The sequence below is a fragment of the Cynocephalus volans genome, chromosome 15, assembly GCF_027409185.1.
Source record: "Cynocephalus volans isolate mCynVol1 chromosome 15, mCynVol1.pri, whole genome shotgun sequence".
Lineage (NCBI taxonomy): Eukaryota > Metazoa > Chordata > Mammalia > Dermoptera > Cynocephalidae > Cynocephalus > Cynocephalus volans.
In genome coordinates, this window is record NC_084474.1 from 66920753 (window position 1) to 66942724 (window position 21972).

At 33.6% G+C, this 21972-nt stretch overlaps 1 protein-coding gene across 3 annotated transcripts in view; it reads right to left on the bottom strand.

Moving 5' to 3' along the window:
• CSMD3 (CUB and Sushi multiple domains 3) overlaps window positions 1–21972 on the bottom strand; it is a 1171099-nt gene that overhangs the window by 149777 nt on the left and 999350 nt on the right. For 2 of the 3 annotated variants that reach the window (XM_063079088.1, XM_063079087.1), the window contains 4 exons: window positions 20903–21016; window positions 20308–20403; window positions 18514–18717; window positions 4359–4483 (listed from right to left, as the gene is read on the bottom strand). In XM_063079088.1, the coding sequence (XP_062935158.1) occupies window positions 4359–4483; window positions 18514–18717; window positions 20308–20403; window positions 20903–21016 (539 nt within the window). The remainder of the gene's footprint in view (window positions 1–4358; window positions 4484–18513; window positions 18718–20307; window positions 20404–20902; window positions 21017–21972) is intronic. The other variant, XM_063079089.1, reaches the window with a different exon arrangement.

Sequence of the window (21972 nt, forward strand, 5' to 3'; positions counted from 1 at the left end):
GGCTAGTGACTCAGCATTCAGAAGAACTTAACATCAGATAGAGTTATCTATCATGGCAATAGAATAGCTTTATGAGGTAATGAATTTCCAATCATAATAACCAGGCATCTATCACACACATGTTCAAACCCCATTTTTCTTTGTTTGGAAGAATATATGAACTCATGATGATCATGCCATAAATGGACATAATTATGTAACTAACGTTTTTTCCTCAGGATTTTTTTCTTGATTACTATCACTGCTATTGTTGGATATAGACCCTCTGGAATTCTCTAATGTATTCTGCTAAAATAAACAGGCAAACAAATGAATCAACTCTTTCCCACAAACTACTCATGTAATGTAACAAATCAGTCTATTTGTTGAGGTTATTTCCAAAAAATGCTCAACCATTCTATATTGTTGTAATTTTTTCTGCATTTCAAATGTTTCTTCTCTTCTTTCCACTAATGGCTATCCTGTTTCGTCTCATATTTAATTTATTGAATATCCATGTACTTCTTTATTCCCATATATATAGAGCCTGACAGAGTAAAATAAATTAAACATTGCCTTAAATCTGGCATCCTAGCCAGGTAGCTTTTAGGTGAAGTTAGTGAAATTTTGAACGTAAGTCATATACAGTCAGCCCTCCGTATCCATGAGTTCCCCATCTGTGGATTCAACCAACCACAGATTGAAAATATTTGGGGAAAAAATAAAAACAAAACAAAACAAAAAACCCCTGTGTCTGTACTAAACGAATTTTTTTCCTTGTCCTTATTCTCTAAACAGTTCGGTATAACAACTATTTACATAGCATTTGCATTGTATTAAATAGTCTAGATATGATTTAAAGTATATAGGAAGAGGTGCATAGGTTATACGCAAATAGCATGCCTTTTTATATCAAGGACTTGAGCATCTGCAGATTTTAGTACACACGGGAGGTCTTGGAAACAATCCCCCATGTATACTAAGGGACAACCATATTACATGTGTGTGTTTGTTATAAGTTCCTGTCATTTAGTGATATGTCTAAAATTAGCATCCATTTAAGGGGTTGATTAAAAGTGCTATATGCTCTGCTAAACAAATTGTGTTTTGTAAAGTGAAAACAAAGTGCTTTCTCAGTGAAAGGTTTTATAGCATCATTTATACATATATGTATCTAGTTTTGATAGTTTGCCTAGAAAAAATTATATACAACATAGTTTTTCTGTAGACGTCTTACTAGTTCATCATGCCATTGATAACTCTCTAAAACAGTCAAAACTCCACTGCTTTTGGAGATATTCATTGATTCATTCTAAAATATTAACAGACCTAGCAGCACTCTGTTAGCTGACAGGACAGGTTTGGTACTGCCCTCATGAGCTTAATTAGGTCGTAATATTAAAATATGATGAGTGTTATGATAAAAAAAAATTACAGAAAACTACGAGAACGTATAGCAAGGAACTTAACCTTGTTTCAAGTTTATGAAAGGTCTTCCATACAAAATATATTCAAGACAGAAATGATGAATAAGAATAAGCCAAATAAAGAGAGATCATGGAGAAGGAACAACATGAACGAAGGTTTGGTGGCAAGAGAAAGCCGGGCTTCTATAGAAAACTGAAATTGTGTGAATAGAATAGGAAAGAAATGAGAACAAAGCACAAAGGCATAATTGACTGTGTCAAGAAAGTAAGAAGATGGGGAAAAACTGAGGCATTGTAAGCAGAAAAGTGATAGTACTGAATCTTTATATTCAGAAAGTTATTCTATTTGCCCTATAGGGAACAGATAGAAAGAGAATGAGACAGAATGGACAGAAATGATGGCCACCTGCCATCAGCACTATTCTGACATCAGCACAACTCTGACATCAGCACTATTCTGATATCAGCACTATTTCCTTATCAGCACTATTCAGAGGTCAGCACTATTTTTACTAAAAAGAACAAAAGTGTGGTAAAAGTGGTAAACACTTTTGGTATAAGTGTAGATGGAGAGAAATGAACTCGTTTGAGAGATTTGTGATAGATGGACCTGACATATTTTGTTGTTCAGAGTAGGTGGCAGAGGAGAAATCAAGATTTCTGGCTTATGCAACTTAATGGATGAGGGGGTTGTTCTGACACAGAGAACATTGGAAAAAATCTATAATTCTAAGAAAAATTCATGATGTCAGTTTTAGGGAGATTAAATTTGACAGGTTGAGTGTCAGCAAGAATTTTAGCCTAAAATATCTCGTGGGTAGTTGGATACATGTTGTGCAATGTAGATGAGAAGTGTGAGTTAGACATTTAGACCTGGTGATCACTTATCCAGCCTTTCTTCCAAATGAATGTTTTCTGATTGTCTATTACAATTCAGGTTCTGGGCATCACCAGCACATAATAGTAGCTGAAGCCATGGAAGAAAACAAGGTGACTGAGAGAATGGTACAGAAACCCTCAGACACTAAGACAGTATTTCTTTTTTTTTCAAAATTCCCTTATTTATTTATTTATTGATTGTCATTTTTTCGTGACCGGCACTCAGCCAGTGAGTGCACCGGTCATTCCTATATAGGATCCGAACCCGCGGCGGGAGCGTCGCCGCGCTCCCAGTGCAGCACTCTACCGAGTGCGCCACGGGCTCCGCCCCTAAGACAGTGTTTCAACAGTGGGTTGAATTGGAAGACGAGATCATGTAGGATGTGAAGAAGCAGGAGCTACAAATGTAAAAAACTGGTGTCATAGGAGCAAAGGTGGAAAAGTGGGGAGGAAATCAGCAATACAGAGAGCTGCTGCAGAACAGGCAGGAGGAACACTGCAAAGGATTTCACCACACATACATCTTCACTGTGAGAGTGGGTCAAGTAGAGTACTGGGTGCTGAAGCCACATTGCAGTGCGTAAAAAATGGAGAATGATAACTAGAAACAAATGCCAGACTTGTTATTATTTGAAGATGTGTTAGAAATGAATAAGCGGATGTTAATATATAGATGCTCTAGGATAACCTTCAGAAGTTGATAACCAGATAATGTGATAAAATTTCTATGAAAGTTCTAAAGTTATCCTCTCATTTCAGTTCCTCTGTGCAACCTGGAACATGGACAATCACAAAATCCTTGCTTGTTCTATCACAGTAAAATAGGATTAATTAGTTATCTCCAAATTTTGTAAATTAGCCATAAAATTATAGAGCAGCTAGCCAGAATGTAAGCATATATCTATAATCTTTTGAAGTCCTTAAAAATCTGAAAATGTAGGTTTCATGTTTTCTCATTGATTTATTGATCTATTTTACTCCTGACAGCTGTCAAATAAGTTTTTGAATTTTCTGAAAGATTATAAAGATAAATTCAGAAACTGTTTTTTTTTTTTTTTATTATTTTTACTGAAAATTACACTTCTATATCATCTCAGTTTTTACACATGCTGTCTTGGCTATTTTTTTCCATAATTGTTTTATGTCTCAAGTTTCTAAAGGAAAAACTTATGAAATAATTGGAAAAGTAATCAAGTTATTTTTATAAAGGTTAGACTGTGTAATATTTTGTGAAGCATAATTATCTTCCATAGAGTATATACTGACTCAGCAGTAAAATGTCATCAGTTCATCCAAAACAATTTCTTTGTAAAACAGAGTAACTGATCAAATAGCTCCCCCCGCCAAAAAAAAAAAAAATCACAGCTAAAATAACATGATAGACACTATCGGTTGCCTATAGAACAGCATCCCTCTTCCTAGCCAACAGAGTTCAATTAAATGAGAAAGGTACACATCAGAGGAGGCTGAGCTCCTTGTCTGCCTCAGGTACTTAGTATTGATTTGTTTGAGCCAAATCATAGTAAGTCTTTGCTACTGCCCAGTGTATGATTTAGGAACTGGTATGATTGTAACTTGGGTCAATAAGAAAGGAGGAAAAGTCTACTGGCAGGTTTATGAAAGTCTTCTTAACCATTGAAAAGGTACATAAGATAGAAACATTCTACTTCGAATATTAGCCATTGCTATGGAAGGCTTTTGCAGCCATCATAAGACCATGAGAAAGGAAGCTCAGGAACTGAAGCAAATACTGAGAATGGCAGAACAAAGCGATGAACATAACCTGCGTCAAGAATGACATAACTCCATCTCTGAAATAAACAATCATGCAATCATTTTACCTCTAGATTCAATGTCATGGGGGCTCCTTTTTTTAGTATTGCTTATGCCATCTTGAATTCCCTTTCTGTTACTTGCAGATGAAAAAATTAATACTAAATATTTTTCTATTAAATTCAAACATGTCAGTCAAAACTACTTGCTAAACTTTTAGAAAGAATGCTTATTTTGTCATCTCTGAAAAGATTGACATCAAACGCACAATGAAAAAAAGAAACATTTAAATATCCTTACTTGAATGCCAGCTCCCTCTGGCACGGTGATCTTCCATACACAATTCAGATTGTTGTCGTAAGGCTCAGGGTATCCAGGAGACAAAATAGTCCCTTTGCGCTTAGTTAAAATTCCACCACAGGGCACTAAAAGTAAAGCAGTCGAAGAGAGGGAGTTAATTCTAATGCAAAGGATTTAGAAAAGGTCAGAGAAAACATCTTAGACAGACACTAGACTTGCAAAGAAGATCAAATCATACTACTTTGGACAACTCATAAAAACAATGAAAATTAAATCTTTCTATACCACAAAAACTTTAAAAAAATAATTAGACAGCATTAATGGATGACCTTACAATGGCATATCTAAAAATCATATTGCAATTAACTCAATAATAGCATATCATTTTTATTATATTACTAAAAAATGCATCAATAAATGCCTTAAAATAGTTTATATCTAGATATAGAATTTTTTGAAGTATTATTTTAAATTATTTTCTACTTTCTCTTTCATGCATCCTCTGAAGAGTAATGATTATAAGAGCTATGTTATGATTATAACATTCATAGAAAGCCTATTATATGCCAGGTACTCTTCTAAGTACTTTATATATTTTAACTAATTTAAGCCTCTCAACAATCCAGTGAGACATGACTAAGTAGTCTCCCCATTATACAGCTAAGTTAAAGGAGTCATTAAGAGATTAAATATCTTGCCCAAGATCACATAGTTCGTAAGAGATGGAGCCGGGATTTGAATCCTGGAAGATTGTCACCAGAGTCCACGTTCTTCAGGGGAAGGAAGATACTTGATGTGGTGCCAGTCTGGTTATTGCCAATACAACTACTACAACAAAGAGTAAATATGTAGACCTACTCTGAAGTCAATGAAGGCTTCTATCATATTTAGAAAGTGCTAATTTGAAAGCAAAATTCTTATAGCACTAGTAGAATCAGCTTGATTTGGGGCATGACCTCACTCACAACTCTTAAATACTGTGTGACTTTGGACATGTTGCTTAAACTCTCTGAAACTCAGAAGTGGTAATGACATTGTTTCCAAAAGGCTTTTGTGAAAAACAGAGGGAGAGTACAATTTGCAAAAAGGAGCAAGCACACTGCTTGGCACACAGTGAAAGTCAATAAATTATATTTCCTTTTACTATAAGTTTTGTTATTTTAGGAACCAATGGCACTGTGCATAATAATTACAATAAAGTGAATTACAGTTTTTTGCTACTTTCAAAGCCAAGTGCAAAAACCCAGGGTATTTACTCAAAATAGTGCAGCAAACTTTTTAAATAGTGTGATAATGTATTTTTTGAAAGTTACTTTGTTTTATTTTCTTATACATCTATGTTATATGGTTATATACAAATTCACCTAAACTGGCCAGAAAGAATTTAGCTCATTAAAAAAAAAGTTTTGCATGATTTGAGCATAGCATGCCAGGGATGAAAGAGGAAATGTACATTGATTCATCCCAAACATAGAAAAACAAACATGGTTGGTGAAGGGCTGATTTTGAGACAAAAGAAAATATTGTACAGATGCTCTTCCTCTCCATCCTCACTGCTGCTACCCCACCTCATCCTAGTTTTTTTTTTTTTTTTTTTTTTTCTGAGTTATTACCTTAATCACATCAATAGCCTCCCTGTGGCTGGTATATTTCCCATGTACTATATACTTCAAATTACTTTCAATATGATCTTTCTAAACTTAAAATATGACATGTTACTTTTCTGCTGAAAATCCTTCAAAAATCTCTGTGCTGCTTTAATTCTGAAGAAATACAGTTAATTGTATTAGCCTCTAACTTTACCTCCAGACTTGCCTAACACTATAATTTCCCCATACCTCACAACGCCAATCCCCCATCCCAGTCCACCCTACTAACCTAATATGCTCTCTTAATGCTGCCACTTGGCTTGTCCTTCTCTTACCTATCTAACATCTGACTATCTATGGACATTCAATGTTACTTCTTTAACCTTCACTGATTTCCCTGCGTGTTAAGTGCCCCATAGTTTCCCACAGCACCTAGTGCTTTCCTGTACTACTTTATTACACTGCTCTTTCATAATCTTTTTAATATCTTAGTCTCTTCCAACAGACTCAAGCTGACAAGATGTGACAGTCACCTTTTTGCCTGGAGCAATGCTACAAGTGGTGATGCCAAGATTCTAAGTATTCGACTCTTTGTTTTATATATCTTCCTTCCATGCTACTAGGGTGACATGCTGTCCCCTTTTCCTCTATCCTCTCCTACATCTATCCCAGCAGTCCTCACCACTCTATTGAAATGACTGTGTCAAAGTTATGAGAGTATTCTTGCTGTGACACGATCAATTCTTAATTAGCATTTTACTGAACTTATGAGCAATTATCTTCCCCTGTTGATCACTTCATCCTTGTTGAGTTTTTCTTTGCTTGGCCATCAGGACACCACACTCTCCTGGTTTTATTCGGGCTGCATTCATAATTTTTTTAAAATTTTATTTTTATTATTGCTTATTCTCCTCTTAATCTTTTAAATGCTGAAACACACTGTGACTTGGTCCTAGGCCATTTTCTCTTCCTAATCACCATCCCTCAGTAATGAAATCCATTTTCATGTGGTCTATATACTGTGACCATTAAATGTTCCTCTCTAGCCAAGACTTCTGCACTGAGCTGTGCAATAATATATCTCATAAGTATTTCAAAATTAATATGTCCAAAACAATACTTTTGATATTCTTCCCCACCCATACTTTCCTCCATCTCAGTAAATGTCACCATCATTCACCCAGTTCTTAAGCCATAAGTCTAAAATTCATCTTGATTTCTCTTTCTTACATTCAAGCTCACATTTACTTCTACCTTCAATCTATCAGTAAACACTGTTAACTGTACCTTAAAAATCTTTCCCAAAGCTTCCCAGTTCTCATCACGCTGGCCATGATCTTCCTATCTAAATCATCATCTTTCCCCTCCACTACTGCAACAGGCTCCTATTCAGTCTTATTGTTTCTACTTTACCCCTCCTTACACTAACTACCGTGATTTTTTTAGAAACTAATTAAGATCGTATCACTTCCCACCTCAGTGAATTTCCACACTACTTTGAGAAAATTCAAACTCACCATGGCCTTCAATGCTCCATGTGACTTGGCCTCTGCTCTGCCTCCCTGAACTAATCTCCTATCACTCTTTGCCATCACTCACTGTGTTCCAGACACCTGGGATTCTTTCCGTGGCTTGAACATGTCATAATTTCACCTTCCCTCACAGTCCTTTTACTTGCTCACCACCAAGACTTACACATTCTTCCCTTCATGCATTTCATTAAGGTATAAAATAGCAGCATGCTCTGGACGTTTTCTTCTAACCCCCGACCCCTTATCTACTTTTTTCCCAGAGTACTTACCACTACCCAAAAGAAAAGACTGTATTTGTTGATGTGTTTTGTCTCCCTCTACTGAAATGTGAACACCATAAGGGCAAGGATCTTATATTCTTATTCAAAATGATGTTGCCAGTATCAAGAATAGTGTCTGATACTTAGTAAGCACTCAACAAATGTTTTCTGAATAAATTGTTGAAAGACTGGGTGCATATCTTGTGGCTACTAGTTACCTCTTCATCACTCCTGCATTGTTCCTGTCTCCCCATATTTTCAGAAGCAAACAATATTTTGTCAAATTCTACTACAACCATTTTTATTTTTTTACCTGAAAAATATACTATAATCATATTCCCAGCCATGTGCTACCACATACTGAATGCTTTAAAAGTTTCGCTTGTATATATACTATTCAACCTAACATTTGCATCCTTTTTCAAGAGATATGTTATAAATTTCTTTTCGGATAAGTATTATGAAATAATCAAAAAGACAGTGAATAATAAATGCCGGTGAGGGTATGTAGAGACTGGAATGCTACAGCACTGTTGGTGGGACTGTAAATTAGTACAACCACTATGGAAAACAGAATGGAGTTTTCTCAAACAACTACAGACAGATCTTCCATATGATCCAGCAATCCCACTTCTGGGTATAAACCCAGAGGAATGGAAATCATCATGTCGAAGGAATACCTGCACTCCCATGTTCATCACAGCTCTGTTTATAATAGCCAAGACATGGAGCCAACCTAAATGTCCATTGGTGGATGATTGGATAAGGAAACAGTGGTACATATACAACACAGAATACTACTGTGCTATAAAAAAGAATGAAACTCTCCCATTTGCAACAACATGGATGAACTTGCAGAAACTTACACTGAGTGAAATAAGCAAAGCACAGAGAGATAAATACCACATGTGCTCACTCATAAGTGAGAGTTAAGAGAGAAAGAAGGAAGGAAAGAAAGACCACAGTGGTGTGCTGGACTTGCAGACGTAAAGAACATACCTTGGGACACAAAGTGGAGTGGGGGACAGGGGGAGGAGGACGGAGGTTGGGGATGATTGGGTGGCAGACATGGGGTACAACCACAATTTGTGGTAATGCTGCCAGTATAGATCTGGCCTTTACATCTAGGACATGAGGGGGGGGCCATCAGCTTTGTATCTCATGAATATTCATAACCAATAAAAAAAAGAGTACTTCATAAAGTTTGTGGAAAAATAGAATTAAAAGAAAATATGAATCTTTCCCTGAACTTTTTGAAGAACTCTCTTATAATATAGGGATTAAGAGAACAGCCTTTAGAATTAAGCAGCTTACAATTCAAAATGTAATTCTGTTTTTGTCTCAAAACCATAAAGGTTTTACTATTTGTAAAAGAGATAATTTTATCTACCTACAGGAGTTGATGTCAATATTAAATGAAATAATGCTTAATAGTGCTTCATACAAATGCCAAGAATTATTTATTATGTTATTTAATAACTTGTTTATGGATGAAAGGATGAATAAATGAATCAATGAATGAAAGTCAAGATCCTATATATCGCTTCTTGATTTTCCTCCTTTTAAAAAAAAGATAATATAGGCAGGCCATGGAGACACTACAAGTAAAAGTAATTCTTTCTCGGTCTCTAGAAGACTTGAAAAAAGCAGACCCAGATAAGGGTGATAAGCAGCTAATTAAACACTTTTTCCCTAAGGGGAGAAGGTGTCGGCTTCAGGGGTTTTCATAAAAGACCTCCCACTAGCAGAAGTACTTCTGCCTAGAGCCATATATTGTCAAAGCTATTAGAGGCTTCAGGGAGTTATTTGAACCACAGAGTCTCAGAGAGAAGAGAGTCTGGGGGCTTAAGGGACCGAAAACTTTAAGAAATGTGTGTAACAAAGTGTAACAAGGTCAAACTTGGAAGATAAAAGCTCAGTTTTCAGCACGTTTTATTTTTCAGTTTTACCTTTGTTCCAAATCCAATTTTCTTATTATGATGTTATAATATTTTATTATAATTTACCAAAGAATACCTTGGTATTACAGTTTTGCACAAATTACTAAATATCATTTATGTACTTGTTGCTTAAATTTGTGGATGCCCTAATTTAGTATTTGACCATTTTAACATAAGCACAACTCACATATCATGTCTAACGGCCTGCTTTCCAGTAAACAGTTTAGTTTCAGTAGGTCAGTGTGTGCAAAATTACTAAACATTTTATTGTGTTTTACTATGACAGAAAAACAAAATGAAAGTGTTGATAGCAATAGTAAAAACTGTAAAACTGAAACAATTCAATTGAGATGGAAGTCATTAGAAATGTAGAAAGCAGTATTCTCTTGGTTTCAGTTAGCTGCTCACTTAGCTTAAGCTCTTAACTGAGCATACATTGAACTGTGAAGGCAGAGAAAAACAATCATGTATAAAATCCTGTAAATAGACTGATAAAGATTATATCTAAACTCTAAAGTGTAAATTTTGTTCTTTCTCAGAATAAAAATCCCCACATAATATGTAAATCTATTGCTTGTTTTACCTACATATCTTTCCTACAGATCTCAGAAGAGTTTGAAATTTCAGATTTGTCACGGTCTAAGCAAGTAAAGTAAACAAAAGCATCACCATGTGGTGTAATACTGAAATTGAAAACACATGGACCTTGTACTCTGGAAATTGGTCAGAGCTGTTAGACATCTACACATACTTGGAAGATCATCACAGCTATTTGCTAAAATTCATTCATTAAACAAATTCTTATTGAACACCTATTATATTACAGGTCCTTTATTGGTTAAGTATAACAATATAGTGGCAATGGAAAGGGGGCAGATTAAGACAAATTGAGAAATTTAAAAACTAAAAACTATATATAATATGGTAGATGGTTGCTATAAAAGAAAATTAGTGTAACAGTATAGAGAGTGAATGGGTGATGGGTGGCAGAAAATTATTTTAGGATGGTTAAGGAAGATAATCAGGGGAGACTTGAATGATGTGATGTAGTAAGACAAAAAGATTTTCTGAGGAGGGGAGAGGGGGAGGGGGGAAGAAGAACAGGTAAAGGGTCATGAAAATCGTCTACAATGTATATTGAGAAGTTAAAATACAAAATTTTGTTTAAAAAGTTCTTTATTGCTATTACCTTTGCTTATTGTACAATAATTAAACACCAGGAACAAAAATATTACAGTGAAATTTGAAAAAAAAATTATCTGAGGGATGCATGTTCCAATTTTCCAATCAGAGGAAATAGAAACTTTAAAGGCCTTGAGGCAGATAATATTTTACATGATGTTGAACATGAACACAAATTAAAGAGAATCTTTTGATGTCAACCTCAGATAGCTGTGTACCTGACTCTCATATTTGAATCTTTAAGACATCAAGCTTTTATTTTATATTTTGGGACATGACCGTTTCTATTCAGAACATTTTGTAGTTAAACATATTTATATTTAAAAGTAGAAATGCAAACTATATAAAGATTAATAATTGGGCCAAATGGTAAAAACTACACTGACCTATCTTCTGAGTGTCATCTGAAGTCATCACTTTCCTATACTTGTCTCATACAGACCCCATATGTCCTTCTGTTATATAATCAACTCTTTGGATTTACACTTGTTCTAAAAGGAAATGTATTTTTTTAAATCATATAAGGTAATGTGTTCTTCTCATGTGATATCGTTAGGAAATACAAGTCATCTGATATAAGCCTTTTGGGGTTAGGGTTAGTGTTGGTGAATTTTGGGAGGACATAAACATTCAGACCATAGCATTCTGCTTCTGGTCCCAAAATTCATGTCCTTCTCATGTGCAAAAATACATTCATTCCACACTAATGGCCCTGAAAGTCTTAATTTGTTTCATCATCATCTGAAAAATCTAAATTTCTTTTTTTTTCTTTTTTTTTTTCCTTAATTTTATTTTGTCGATATACAATGTGGTTGATTATTGTGGCCCATTACCAAAAAATCTAAATTTCAAAGTCTCATCTAAATATCATCTAAATCAGATATGTGTGAGACTCAAGACATGAATCATCCTACGGCATAGTCCCCTCCAGCTGTGAGACTATGAAATCATACAAGTTCCATACTTACAAAATAAAATATTGGGAGGCATAACACAGCCATTCTCATTCCAAAAGAGAGGAATAAGAAAGGAGAAAGAAGTAACAAGTCTTGAGCAAGTCTAAAACCTTAAGATTCAAGAAAAATCTTCCTTGACTCAATGTTCTGTCCTCCAGGCACACTAGGGCTGTTGCCCTGCCTTCTACACCCATGGGAGTTGAGATCTCATCTTCTGGACACACTACAGAGGAGGTTCTGTCTTCTGGACCTAATGGATGCTGGACCTTTGCTGCGCAGTGGTTTGGCCCTCCAGGCTCTGGGTAACCTACCCCCACGGCTTTGGCACAGCTCTCACAGTTTGAACTTACATGCCTTTGGTCCTCCCTGGCTAGAATTGCACACTGTTGGCTCTACTAGGATGGGGTCTGGGGACAAGTTCCACCCCTAGAGCTCCATTTGGCATTGCACTAATAAAGACTCTCTGCAGTGTTTCTGCCCCTGTGGCAATTCTCTACCTGGGCAGAGATTTTCTCTTGGGAATCCTTTAAAATCTGCCTGTAGGCAACCACATTCCCACAGCTTTGCTGGGCACAGTGCCTACAGCACCAGACACATAGTAACCATACCTGGCTGGCCAAGGAGCTCTGTGACAAAGTGCAAGGAACAGAGCCTGGGATGTGAAGTGGTACTGGGCAGCAGAGGCCTCTCTTTGAAATCTACCACCCCAGGTCATTGCACTTTGGGTTGTGATGAAAGAGGCATTGATTTCTGAAATGCATTCAGGTTCATTACTCTTACATTGTCTGAGACAACAGGTCCTGGCTTCTATTTAGATGGCTGAATAATCTCCCCACTGTCTTGATGAGTAGCTTCTAGGTCCTGTTGAGATGGCAAGTTTTGTTTACTTTGATTAACAATTTCATCTTTAAATCATTTCTTTCTTCCCACATTTTACTATAGGCAGTCAAGAGAAACTAAGCTGCACCTGTAACACTTGGCACAGTTATTTCCTCAGCCAAATATTCAATTTCATTGCTTACAAGTTCAGATCTAGAAAATGAACACAGTTCAGTCAAGTTTTTGCCACTTTATAACAAGAATGGTCTGTCTTCCATTGTACAGCAACGTGTTCCTCATTTCTGTCTAAGAACTCATCAGAATGGGCTTTACTGTCCATATTTCCACCAAAATTTTTGCTCACAACCACTTAGGTATTTTTAAGAAGATGAAAGTTTTCTCTATAACGCTCCTCTTCCCATTCTAAGTGTTCACCAGAATTGTCCTTTAAAGTCCTTTCACAACAATGCAGGCTTTTTCTAGCATGCATCTCAAAACTCTTTCAGCCGATACCCTTTACACAGTTCCAAAGCCTTTTCCACCTTTTTACATATTTGTTACAGTAGCAGCCCACTCTTTATTTTTTTTTTAATTTAAACGTAATTGTTTATATATATTTGTGGAGTACAGAGTTGAATGTGAATACTTGTATACAGTATGTGATGATCAAGTCAGGATAATTAGTATACTCATCACTATAAAACAAAGTCATTCTTTTTATCCATTAACCAAGTACCTCACTCTTGGTATCAATTTTCTGTCTTACTCTGTTTGGGATGCTAGACAAAATACTATAGTCTGAGTGGTTTATAAACAACAGAAATTTATTTCTGACAGTTCTAGAGGCTAGGAAGTCCAAGATCAAGGCACTGGCAGATTCAGTATCTGCTGAAGTTCCTTTTCTTGGTTCACAGACTGCTATCTTCTTGCTGTATCTTCACATGATGGAAGGAGTGAGAGATCTCTCTGGGGTCACTTATATAAGGACACTAATCTCATTAGTCATCTCTTAAAGGCCCCACCTACTATAACCTTTACCTTGAGGGGCAGGATTTCAACATATGAATTTGGGGGGAACACAGACATTCACACTATGGCACAAACCAATGCAAAATAAAAGGTAGTCTATGTTTAAAGATTCTCCGTGAATGCCATGACAGGCTTCTCAAAAATCGCAGGGAATGACAGACATCTTGGCCTCTGACAGAGAAATTGTATGAGCTTTGGAGTACCTCATCTTTTTTTCCTTAAAGTAGAAAGTGAGCACAGTACGTTAGCATTCACTGCCAAAGCTGAATATCAGCCATAGACTAGGTAACAGTCTGGAAGTCTTCCACAGGCTGTAGATACTGGTGTGAGTTACTGTACTTGCTGAGATAAGTCCCCATTTGGATAGCATAACCTTTCTTTTATTTACATACATTTTTATTTCTAATGGTAAAAACACAGGTAGTAACACTTTTGACATATGAAAAAAGCTTTGTAATAATCATGTAAAATAGGGGCTACTTTCATCTTCAGACAAATGGTTTATGGTTTAATATTTGTATTTTACTATTCATTACTATCCATCTCATCGTTATTCCTTTTCTTCTCCTACTTCCTGTTCTTCTCGCTAAAATTTTCTTTCTTTTTCCACCCTTTTGTCCATGTTAGCTCATTTCTCCTTTATATATACTGTTTTCTTTCGAACTCCATCTTATCTTCATACATTCATGGACATAAGAAAATACATTTCTTTGGATAATGCAATCTTTGAGTTTTTCAGGGTCAGAGGACAAAGCAGAGTGCAAGATTGATTAAATATATAACTTCAAGGCCACTTAAAATTGTAGTAATCATTATTTTAATTTTAACTTTATTTTTATTTTATGTTAAACAACCTTGCAAACCATGAAAACAAACCAGATCATGAATATATGTTTATCATTTAATGTGTACTCCTCTTCAATCATTTCACTTTAAATGCATCAACTGGTGAAGAGAAATTTTATAGTCCACCAAACACTGTATTGAAATAAGTAATTACTATTATTCTCAATATAATAATCACATTTCCCCAGAACTTTGTAAAGAATTATTAAGTGCAAACTAAAGTATTGCATTTAAGGAATCCTAAATTATTAGCATTGGAAAGAATGATAGAGGGTAAAGCTTTCAGCCTTTCCCAAGATGCAAAACTCTTCAGTGGAAGACAAATTTTACATACAGAAAACTTTCAGGTATTACTAAAACAAAATGCCAAAAAATAAAAATCAGTAATACTGAATACTTTACATAATACTGAATACTTTACCAGCACTGCATATTGTCTCATATTCTGTATCTAATACTTTTAGAATTGGAGTCTTCTCTCCTGTTTCTGTGGTGGAGAGTTAGGCAAAAATAAAAACAACTTTTTTTTTAGTTCTTACTAGGGTCTAGGAACTTTTTCAAGGCTTTTAATCATTTTATAGCCACAATGAACCTATGAGGAAGTTCTCTTAATTTCCCATTATATTGATATGGGAATTGAATATCAAGGAGATTATGTAAATTTTCCAAGATCTTGTAGTAACTCAACTCAATTCAGTCTTAAGGTCAAAGCCCAAGATATTTACCAAGACTAAATTAACCCTTATGCGGAGAACTTGCTACAATTCACAACTGTGAGGAATTTACTAATTTTACATGATTTTTTTAATGTTTCCCTATTAATTAGAACATTAACATGATAAATATACAAACAAAACCTTTAAGGAGTAATTCATAAATACAGAATTCGGTTCTTGGCATATGCAGGTTCTCTGAACACTCAAAATATAGGAAAAGATTAATTTTTCCATGATATTTAAGGATTAATGAGCTAGTTAATAAATATTCATGTCATCATAATACCGGTTTTATAGTAAATGATTAAATTCAAGGAATTTTCATCATATATATGAAACTAAATGAAGATGACTACTTATCTAGTTACCTTCTACTATATGGCACTTAAATTTTCTACCAAAACCTACATAAACAAACTAAAAGCAACACAGAAATTATGTAAATAATTACTGAGAAAAGTGAGGCAGAAATTATGATTGATTCTTGATATTTATAGAGAAACATTTAAAAATCTGTTGTGTGTCTGAAGAGATTTATCATTATCATGTGTCTGTCTTCAATTATTAAACTGATTTAATGCAATGTAATTTCCAGTTTATGTATATTACATGACTAATTTTGGCACAGACATATAAAAATATTTCTTTCAGCTCATGATTCCTCTAGTTGAGGATAATTTATTTATTACTATTTTATAAGAGTGTGAAGTTAAACATACATTGTGGTCAGAAAGAATAATATTATCTTTTTTATCTTTATGAGACTGTATGTACTTAAGGGGAAGATCTCTGTGTTCCATTAACCCTAACTCTATGTGGGCACAAAACAGGAGAAACATCAAGTCCAGTTGGTTTATCTCCTATACTTCTTGATTGTCAAATATGTATTTTAATAAGGTCAGAAATACTGAATGATAAACAAAATGTAGAAATGTAATTGGGAAAGAAATAGCTTATAATTCAGAACATAAAGAGAAACAGTACTCTGTCAATTAGTTTTGGGTTTGAAGTTAGAAAAATTTAGTTTTACATCCTGCTTCATTCCACCTCTTACTATGCTATGCCACTTTAAAAAGAACTGTTTTACCTCTCTATGGTCCAGTTTATTCATCTTTAAATCCTGAGAGTAACTACTCCCCAGATTTGATTGAGAATTAAATTACATATGTATTTAAACTACTTAGCATGGGACAGGGCTGTTTTAGACTGTTCAGGCTGCTAAACAAAACACCTTAGCTGGGTCATCTATAAACAACAGAAATTTATTTCTTGTAGAAATTTATTTCTTCTAGAGAAGGGAAGGTACAACACCAAATCGCCAACAGATTTAGTGTCTGATGAGGGCTCACTCTGCTTTACAGACAGTTATGTCATCATGTGGCAGAAGGCTGAACGAGTTCCTTCAGGCCTCTTTTATAAAGGCAGTAATTTCATTCATGGGGGTAGAATCATCAAGACCAAATCACCTCCCAAAGACTCTACCTTTTAATACCACCATGAGGGATTAGGATTCAACATAAGAATCTTGGGGCAACACAAATATTCAGACTCTAATTCTGGCAAATAGTAGGCATGAAATAAATGGTAATCATATCAGAAACTGTAGTTATTTTGCTAAAAGATGAGGAAGTCGAAGAGTCATTTATAGTCTTCCAATGTTTTGAATTATTTTTTGTAGATGATCTTTCAAAAAATAATAGAATAATACAAGAAGAGCTTATATTCTATTTATCATAGTGGGAAGAACTAATATATCTATTGAAAGAAAAAATTACCTTGTGAAATATGCTAGGTATATCTGTTTTGGGGGAGCATTGATATCAAGTTCCTAGAGAAATCGAGTGACTATCTATCCCTCCTTTTTATTTATGACAGCCCCAGTTTATACCATTATCGTTGCATAATTGTTAATAATGTACTAATCTGAATGGTAAAAAATATATTTTAACCTAGTTAGAGTTGATATATTCTATACAAATTACATGTCTTATTGATGCATATCAACAGATTTTATCTTAACTCTCTTCTCAATAGAAATGAGTGTACCTTCTATATCATTTCACAATTTAAGAAGATACTTTATTCTAATGACCTATGAACTAATTTACATGAACAAAATTTTAAAAAGTTAAAAATGAAAACTATTGGCACGTGTATTTTTTTTTCAGATATGGCAAAACGTGTTATCAAAAAGTAACTTTACATATTTATACGTGTGTATATTATGTGTGTGCATATAAATGCTCATGTCATCTCTATGAAGAGTGGATAATTGAGCTTATTAAAATAAGACAAAAATAAAAAGAAAATTCTGCTTATCTTTTATTTAAAAAATCTTCTTTTCCAAATTACACACCAGTAAATCTTAATGAAAAAGAACTCAAGTCATTAGAACTATTTCTTAACCTGTGACTAAGTTTACCACTCTTCCTTGAATTTAATACTATGTAATTAAAAAAAATAATTTCCAGATATGCTCTTGGGACAGAGAAGGGACCAACTTCCCAAACTTCTACTTTTTCTATGTCTATGGAATGCGACAAGAATCAAAATTCATTAAAATGATCCTGAAATACTATAAGATTTTAAACTATTAAAAGATCCATATCTTTAGACAGTGTATATTCTATTCAAAAATGTAAATTAGAAATAATATTACAAAAATAAACTTTGAAACTATGTGATTTTTGGGTAACCCTATGCATTTTCCTCATTTAAAGTGTTAGCACCTATATTAGTAAAAGACTGGGAAAACCTTTTACAGTTTTTTTACATATGTATAACTAATAAAGTAAAGAAAAACAGGTTTATTACTAATGCCTATTTTCTAATTATTTTGATGACAAATTAAAATATTTTTAGGAAAATCGGCTTCTATGATTCTTAAAAGATTTGTGAATTCTTTACACATTGGCACAGAAATCTTTGCATAAACTTTTAAAAATAAAAAATGATATTTATTTCAATGAATGATAGTGCCTAATAATCTTATATTAGTAACATTGAATTCCGTGTTATTGGATATATGTGTATGTATTTTCATTCACATAAGTAAATAAATGAGGAAACTAGCTAGCTACCCATTTTTTTTTCATTTATTGCATCACCAAGACAATTGCAGCAAGTCTCCACTTAATTTTCATATTTATGCGCAGTGTACCAAATAAATTCTTTAATTTTCAATGCATAATTATTAGATCTGAAACTGGAAAGCTGAAAGATGTAAGATAACTAATTCTGATATAAAATATGTACAATCACAGATCATACAAATTTACATACTCACCAATACAGGTAGGTAAAGAATCATTCCATTGGGCCAAAGAATTGGGCACTGTATCACATCGAATTGCTATGGATCCATGGAGAATATATCCTGGATTACATTCAAAAAGAACCAGTGAGCCAACAGCAAATTCATTGCCAATTCTTCTTCCGAATCTTGGTTCAGGCACAGAACTGCATTGTGTAGAACTTGTTCTAGGAACAGCTGTGTAGAAATAAATGTTGATTTAAATTTCACAATTGGTAGACAAACACTGATTTAAAAATGTAACTAAGCAGATAAAGAAATCTTCACTTTTTGGTCAGAACTTGAATTAACAATCTGAATACATTTCTAAATGTTATAAATTTCATTCATAATAAAATGCAGTTTAAAAGGAATATTGGTATTATCATTAAGATTTTTTATTTGAAAAGTTTTATTTTTGATCTTTTAAACAACATCAACTATGTGTTTTTCCCTATTTTTTGTTTTACCAAAAATATAACAAAGTAATTTTAGTTAGATATTGCAATTTACAGCATGAAAACTGAAAGGTTCTTTTTTTTTTTCTTTTTGAACTTGAGATACCAAGTTTTAAAAAACATGTGTCAGGTTGCACAAAATCATTTTACAATTTTTTTCAATATTTCTTTCTTAAAAACATAGATTATAAAAAAGTAAACACAACATTTTATTCATTTCAGAGCATGTACACAAACTTAGTTTTCAAAACATATTTGTTATTGATGAAGACAACTACATTCAAGTTTAGCAGAATATGAGTCAGACAGATTAACAACAATAAAAAGTTTTTATTTTAATAATTATAGAATATCAAATTTGAAATTGTTTTTAGACTTTGTAGGTATGTCCTTCAATTGTGCCTTTTGTTCTTTTGGTAAAATAGAATGATAACAGGATGTTTTTTCTTTTTAAAACACATACAAGTGTGATTAAAGAGATTGACAACAGCCCAAAAAATGATATGATGAATTCCAAATAGATTAATCACTCTTATGTGACTTGAGTAAATATAACTTCATTTGTTATAGTGCCTTTTTGAATTCATAATACCACAAACTGCTTACAGGTGGAAGTACTATTAAAAATAAGATAGTATAATATTATAGCCAACTGATAAATGAAATAAGAGGGTTTAATAAGAATATCAATCACAAATGCTTATAAAGTTCTTAGGAATAAAGTTCAAGATCCACTTAAGAAGAACCACTGCATGATCATACGTAATTCCAACAAAACAATTCAAACGATGGCTCTAGTTTAATGATAATGTGGAAGGTTGTCTATAAAAGGCAAGAAAAAACTGTGTAAGCCGACTTCCAATTGTGCAAAAATCTTTAATAAAAATGGAAAAAGTTTCAATTCTCCTGAGAGAATGAGAAACGATAAGTTTAGAATGGAGTGATGATTTCCTTGGCATGTCTAAATACATCAACACAGAAACTTGTACATTTTTAATTGAGAGTGCTAGACTAGGAGGAAAATAGCCAATGTAGAGAGTGAAGAATTGTCAGAAAAAAATAGATGTTTTGAAGACAATATGTTGGAAGGTAGGAAAATCAGACATTTAAGATGAAAATGATGATGAAAGCAAAAGGTCTTTTTTGACTTTGGTCAAAGTGGCAGTGCTCTAGTGATGGGGTGGGGTAAGGGAAAACTGCTTTCTTTTACACAAAACAAAACAAAACAAAACAAAAACCCTTTATCTCTCCTCATCATTCAATCACTCTGAACACAGCATGGAAATGGATATCATTCCTTAGTGTGCTTCTAGACTACAGGGTCACTTACCTTGATAAACAAAGTGAAATCCCTTAGCTGTTATTGGTCCAACTGAAGTAAATCGAATTGTGATGTGATTACCTGAACTCAGTGGAAGTGATTCTCCTACTCAACAAAACAAACACTAAGATATCATAAATAATTTTCATTCAGTAAACCTAATAAATTATATTATTACACTGTCATTTGAAAACGTCAATTTATGTTCTATCAAATTACTTAAAAATATCCTGTTGCTGACAATATATTTTCTTTGCGTTCAGCTTCAATTGCAATCTTTTTACCAGAAGGCTTTAATTACATTTTGATACATATTGCCTCATTCTTCAAAGAATCCTTCAATACTTTATATTACATTGAACATCACAGACTAAGTGATTAAATATCATATTTACTTGATTACAATCCCAGAAAAATAGTTGGTTATATTTTTCTCAAGCTTCTAAGTTTACTATCAGTTGTGTTGCTATTAAAAAAAAAAAGTGATTTCATTTCAGTTTACTTTATGTCTAATACGGACGACATTAATCTCAACTTTCGCTACAACACTAATCAAAGGCAGTCTTATTAATAACTGATGCACGGCAGTTCTATGAAAGGATACCTGAATGGGATCCTGAGAGGGAAGATAACAGAGAAGATTGCTGAGTTGGCCCATCATACACCTCAACAACATCGTGGAGTGATGTCTGGAAAAATACAAACTGGCCAAACACCACTGATCAACAGGAACCAGGAGAAGCAAACAAATCACCAACCATCCAAAAACGAAAACAAAAAACAAAAAAAATAGAAAGAGGAGGAGAGAGAGAACAAAGTATTACAACATAATAGTCATCCTTTTTTCTACCTTTAAAAGAGAATAGGTGCCAATTGGTCAATATTCCTGACACAAGTATATCAGGTCATCAAAGTAATGACCAAGACCTAAAAGCAATAAAATTTGAAGACTGTTTTATTTTTAAAATAAATGGGTACATAATTTAATTTAGATAAAAAAAATCATAAGGTTGGCAATTAATACGTTATAGTGACTACATTTGGATTTTCCCAATGGTAGTTTGATTCTTTTCACTTTGTGACTCTCTTCTCTTTTTCTAATTTTTTTCTCCTCTTTTAGATGAGATAGAAAAAGTTTTATTTTAGGAGATTTTTCACTAGAAAAATATCAGCAAGATACTTTTCAGGTGTAGTGTTAATTTACATTCTAAGTTAAAATGTTTCCTAAACTTTTATTGTTAATCATCTGTCAAAATAAAGAAATATTATTCACCATTCTTTAGCAATTGAGATACTACAAAATTTTACAAAATGATTACTTTCTCATGGTAAGTGCAGTTCTGAAGTACTTACTAAAAGAGCTTTGTAAATGTCTCTTTTTACTTTATTTTACACTTAATTTTTAATTATATACTAAATTTATATAAAGAATCTATCTAAACTATAACTTCAAAGAAAGAACTTATTCCACAGCAGAAATCAGCTTGTGTTTTGTGTATTTTTTTTTAAATGAAATGGATAGCAAAAAATTATTCTTAAACCATTTCACTGAATAGAAAATTTGTGGGGTTTAAAAGAGCATATTTTTAAAAAATGAATAATGTAAGAGCTAAGTAACTTTTATGAATTTAAAACATTACTTAGTTAAATTATACACAAAAGTATACATTGTAT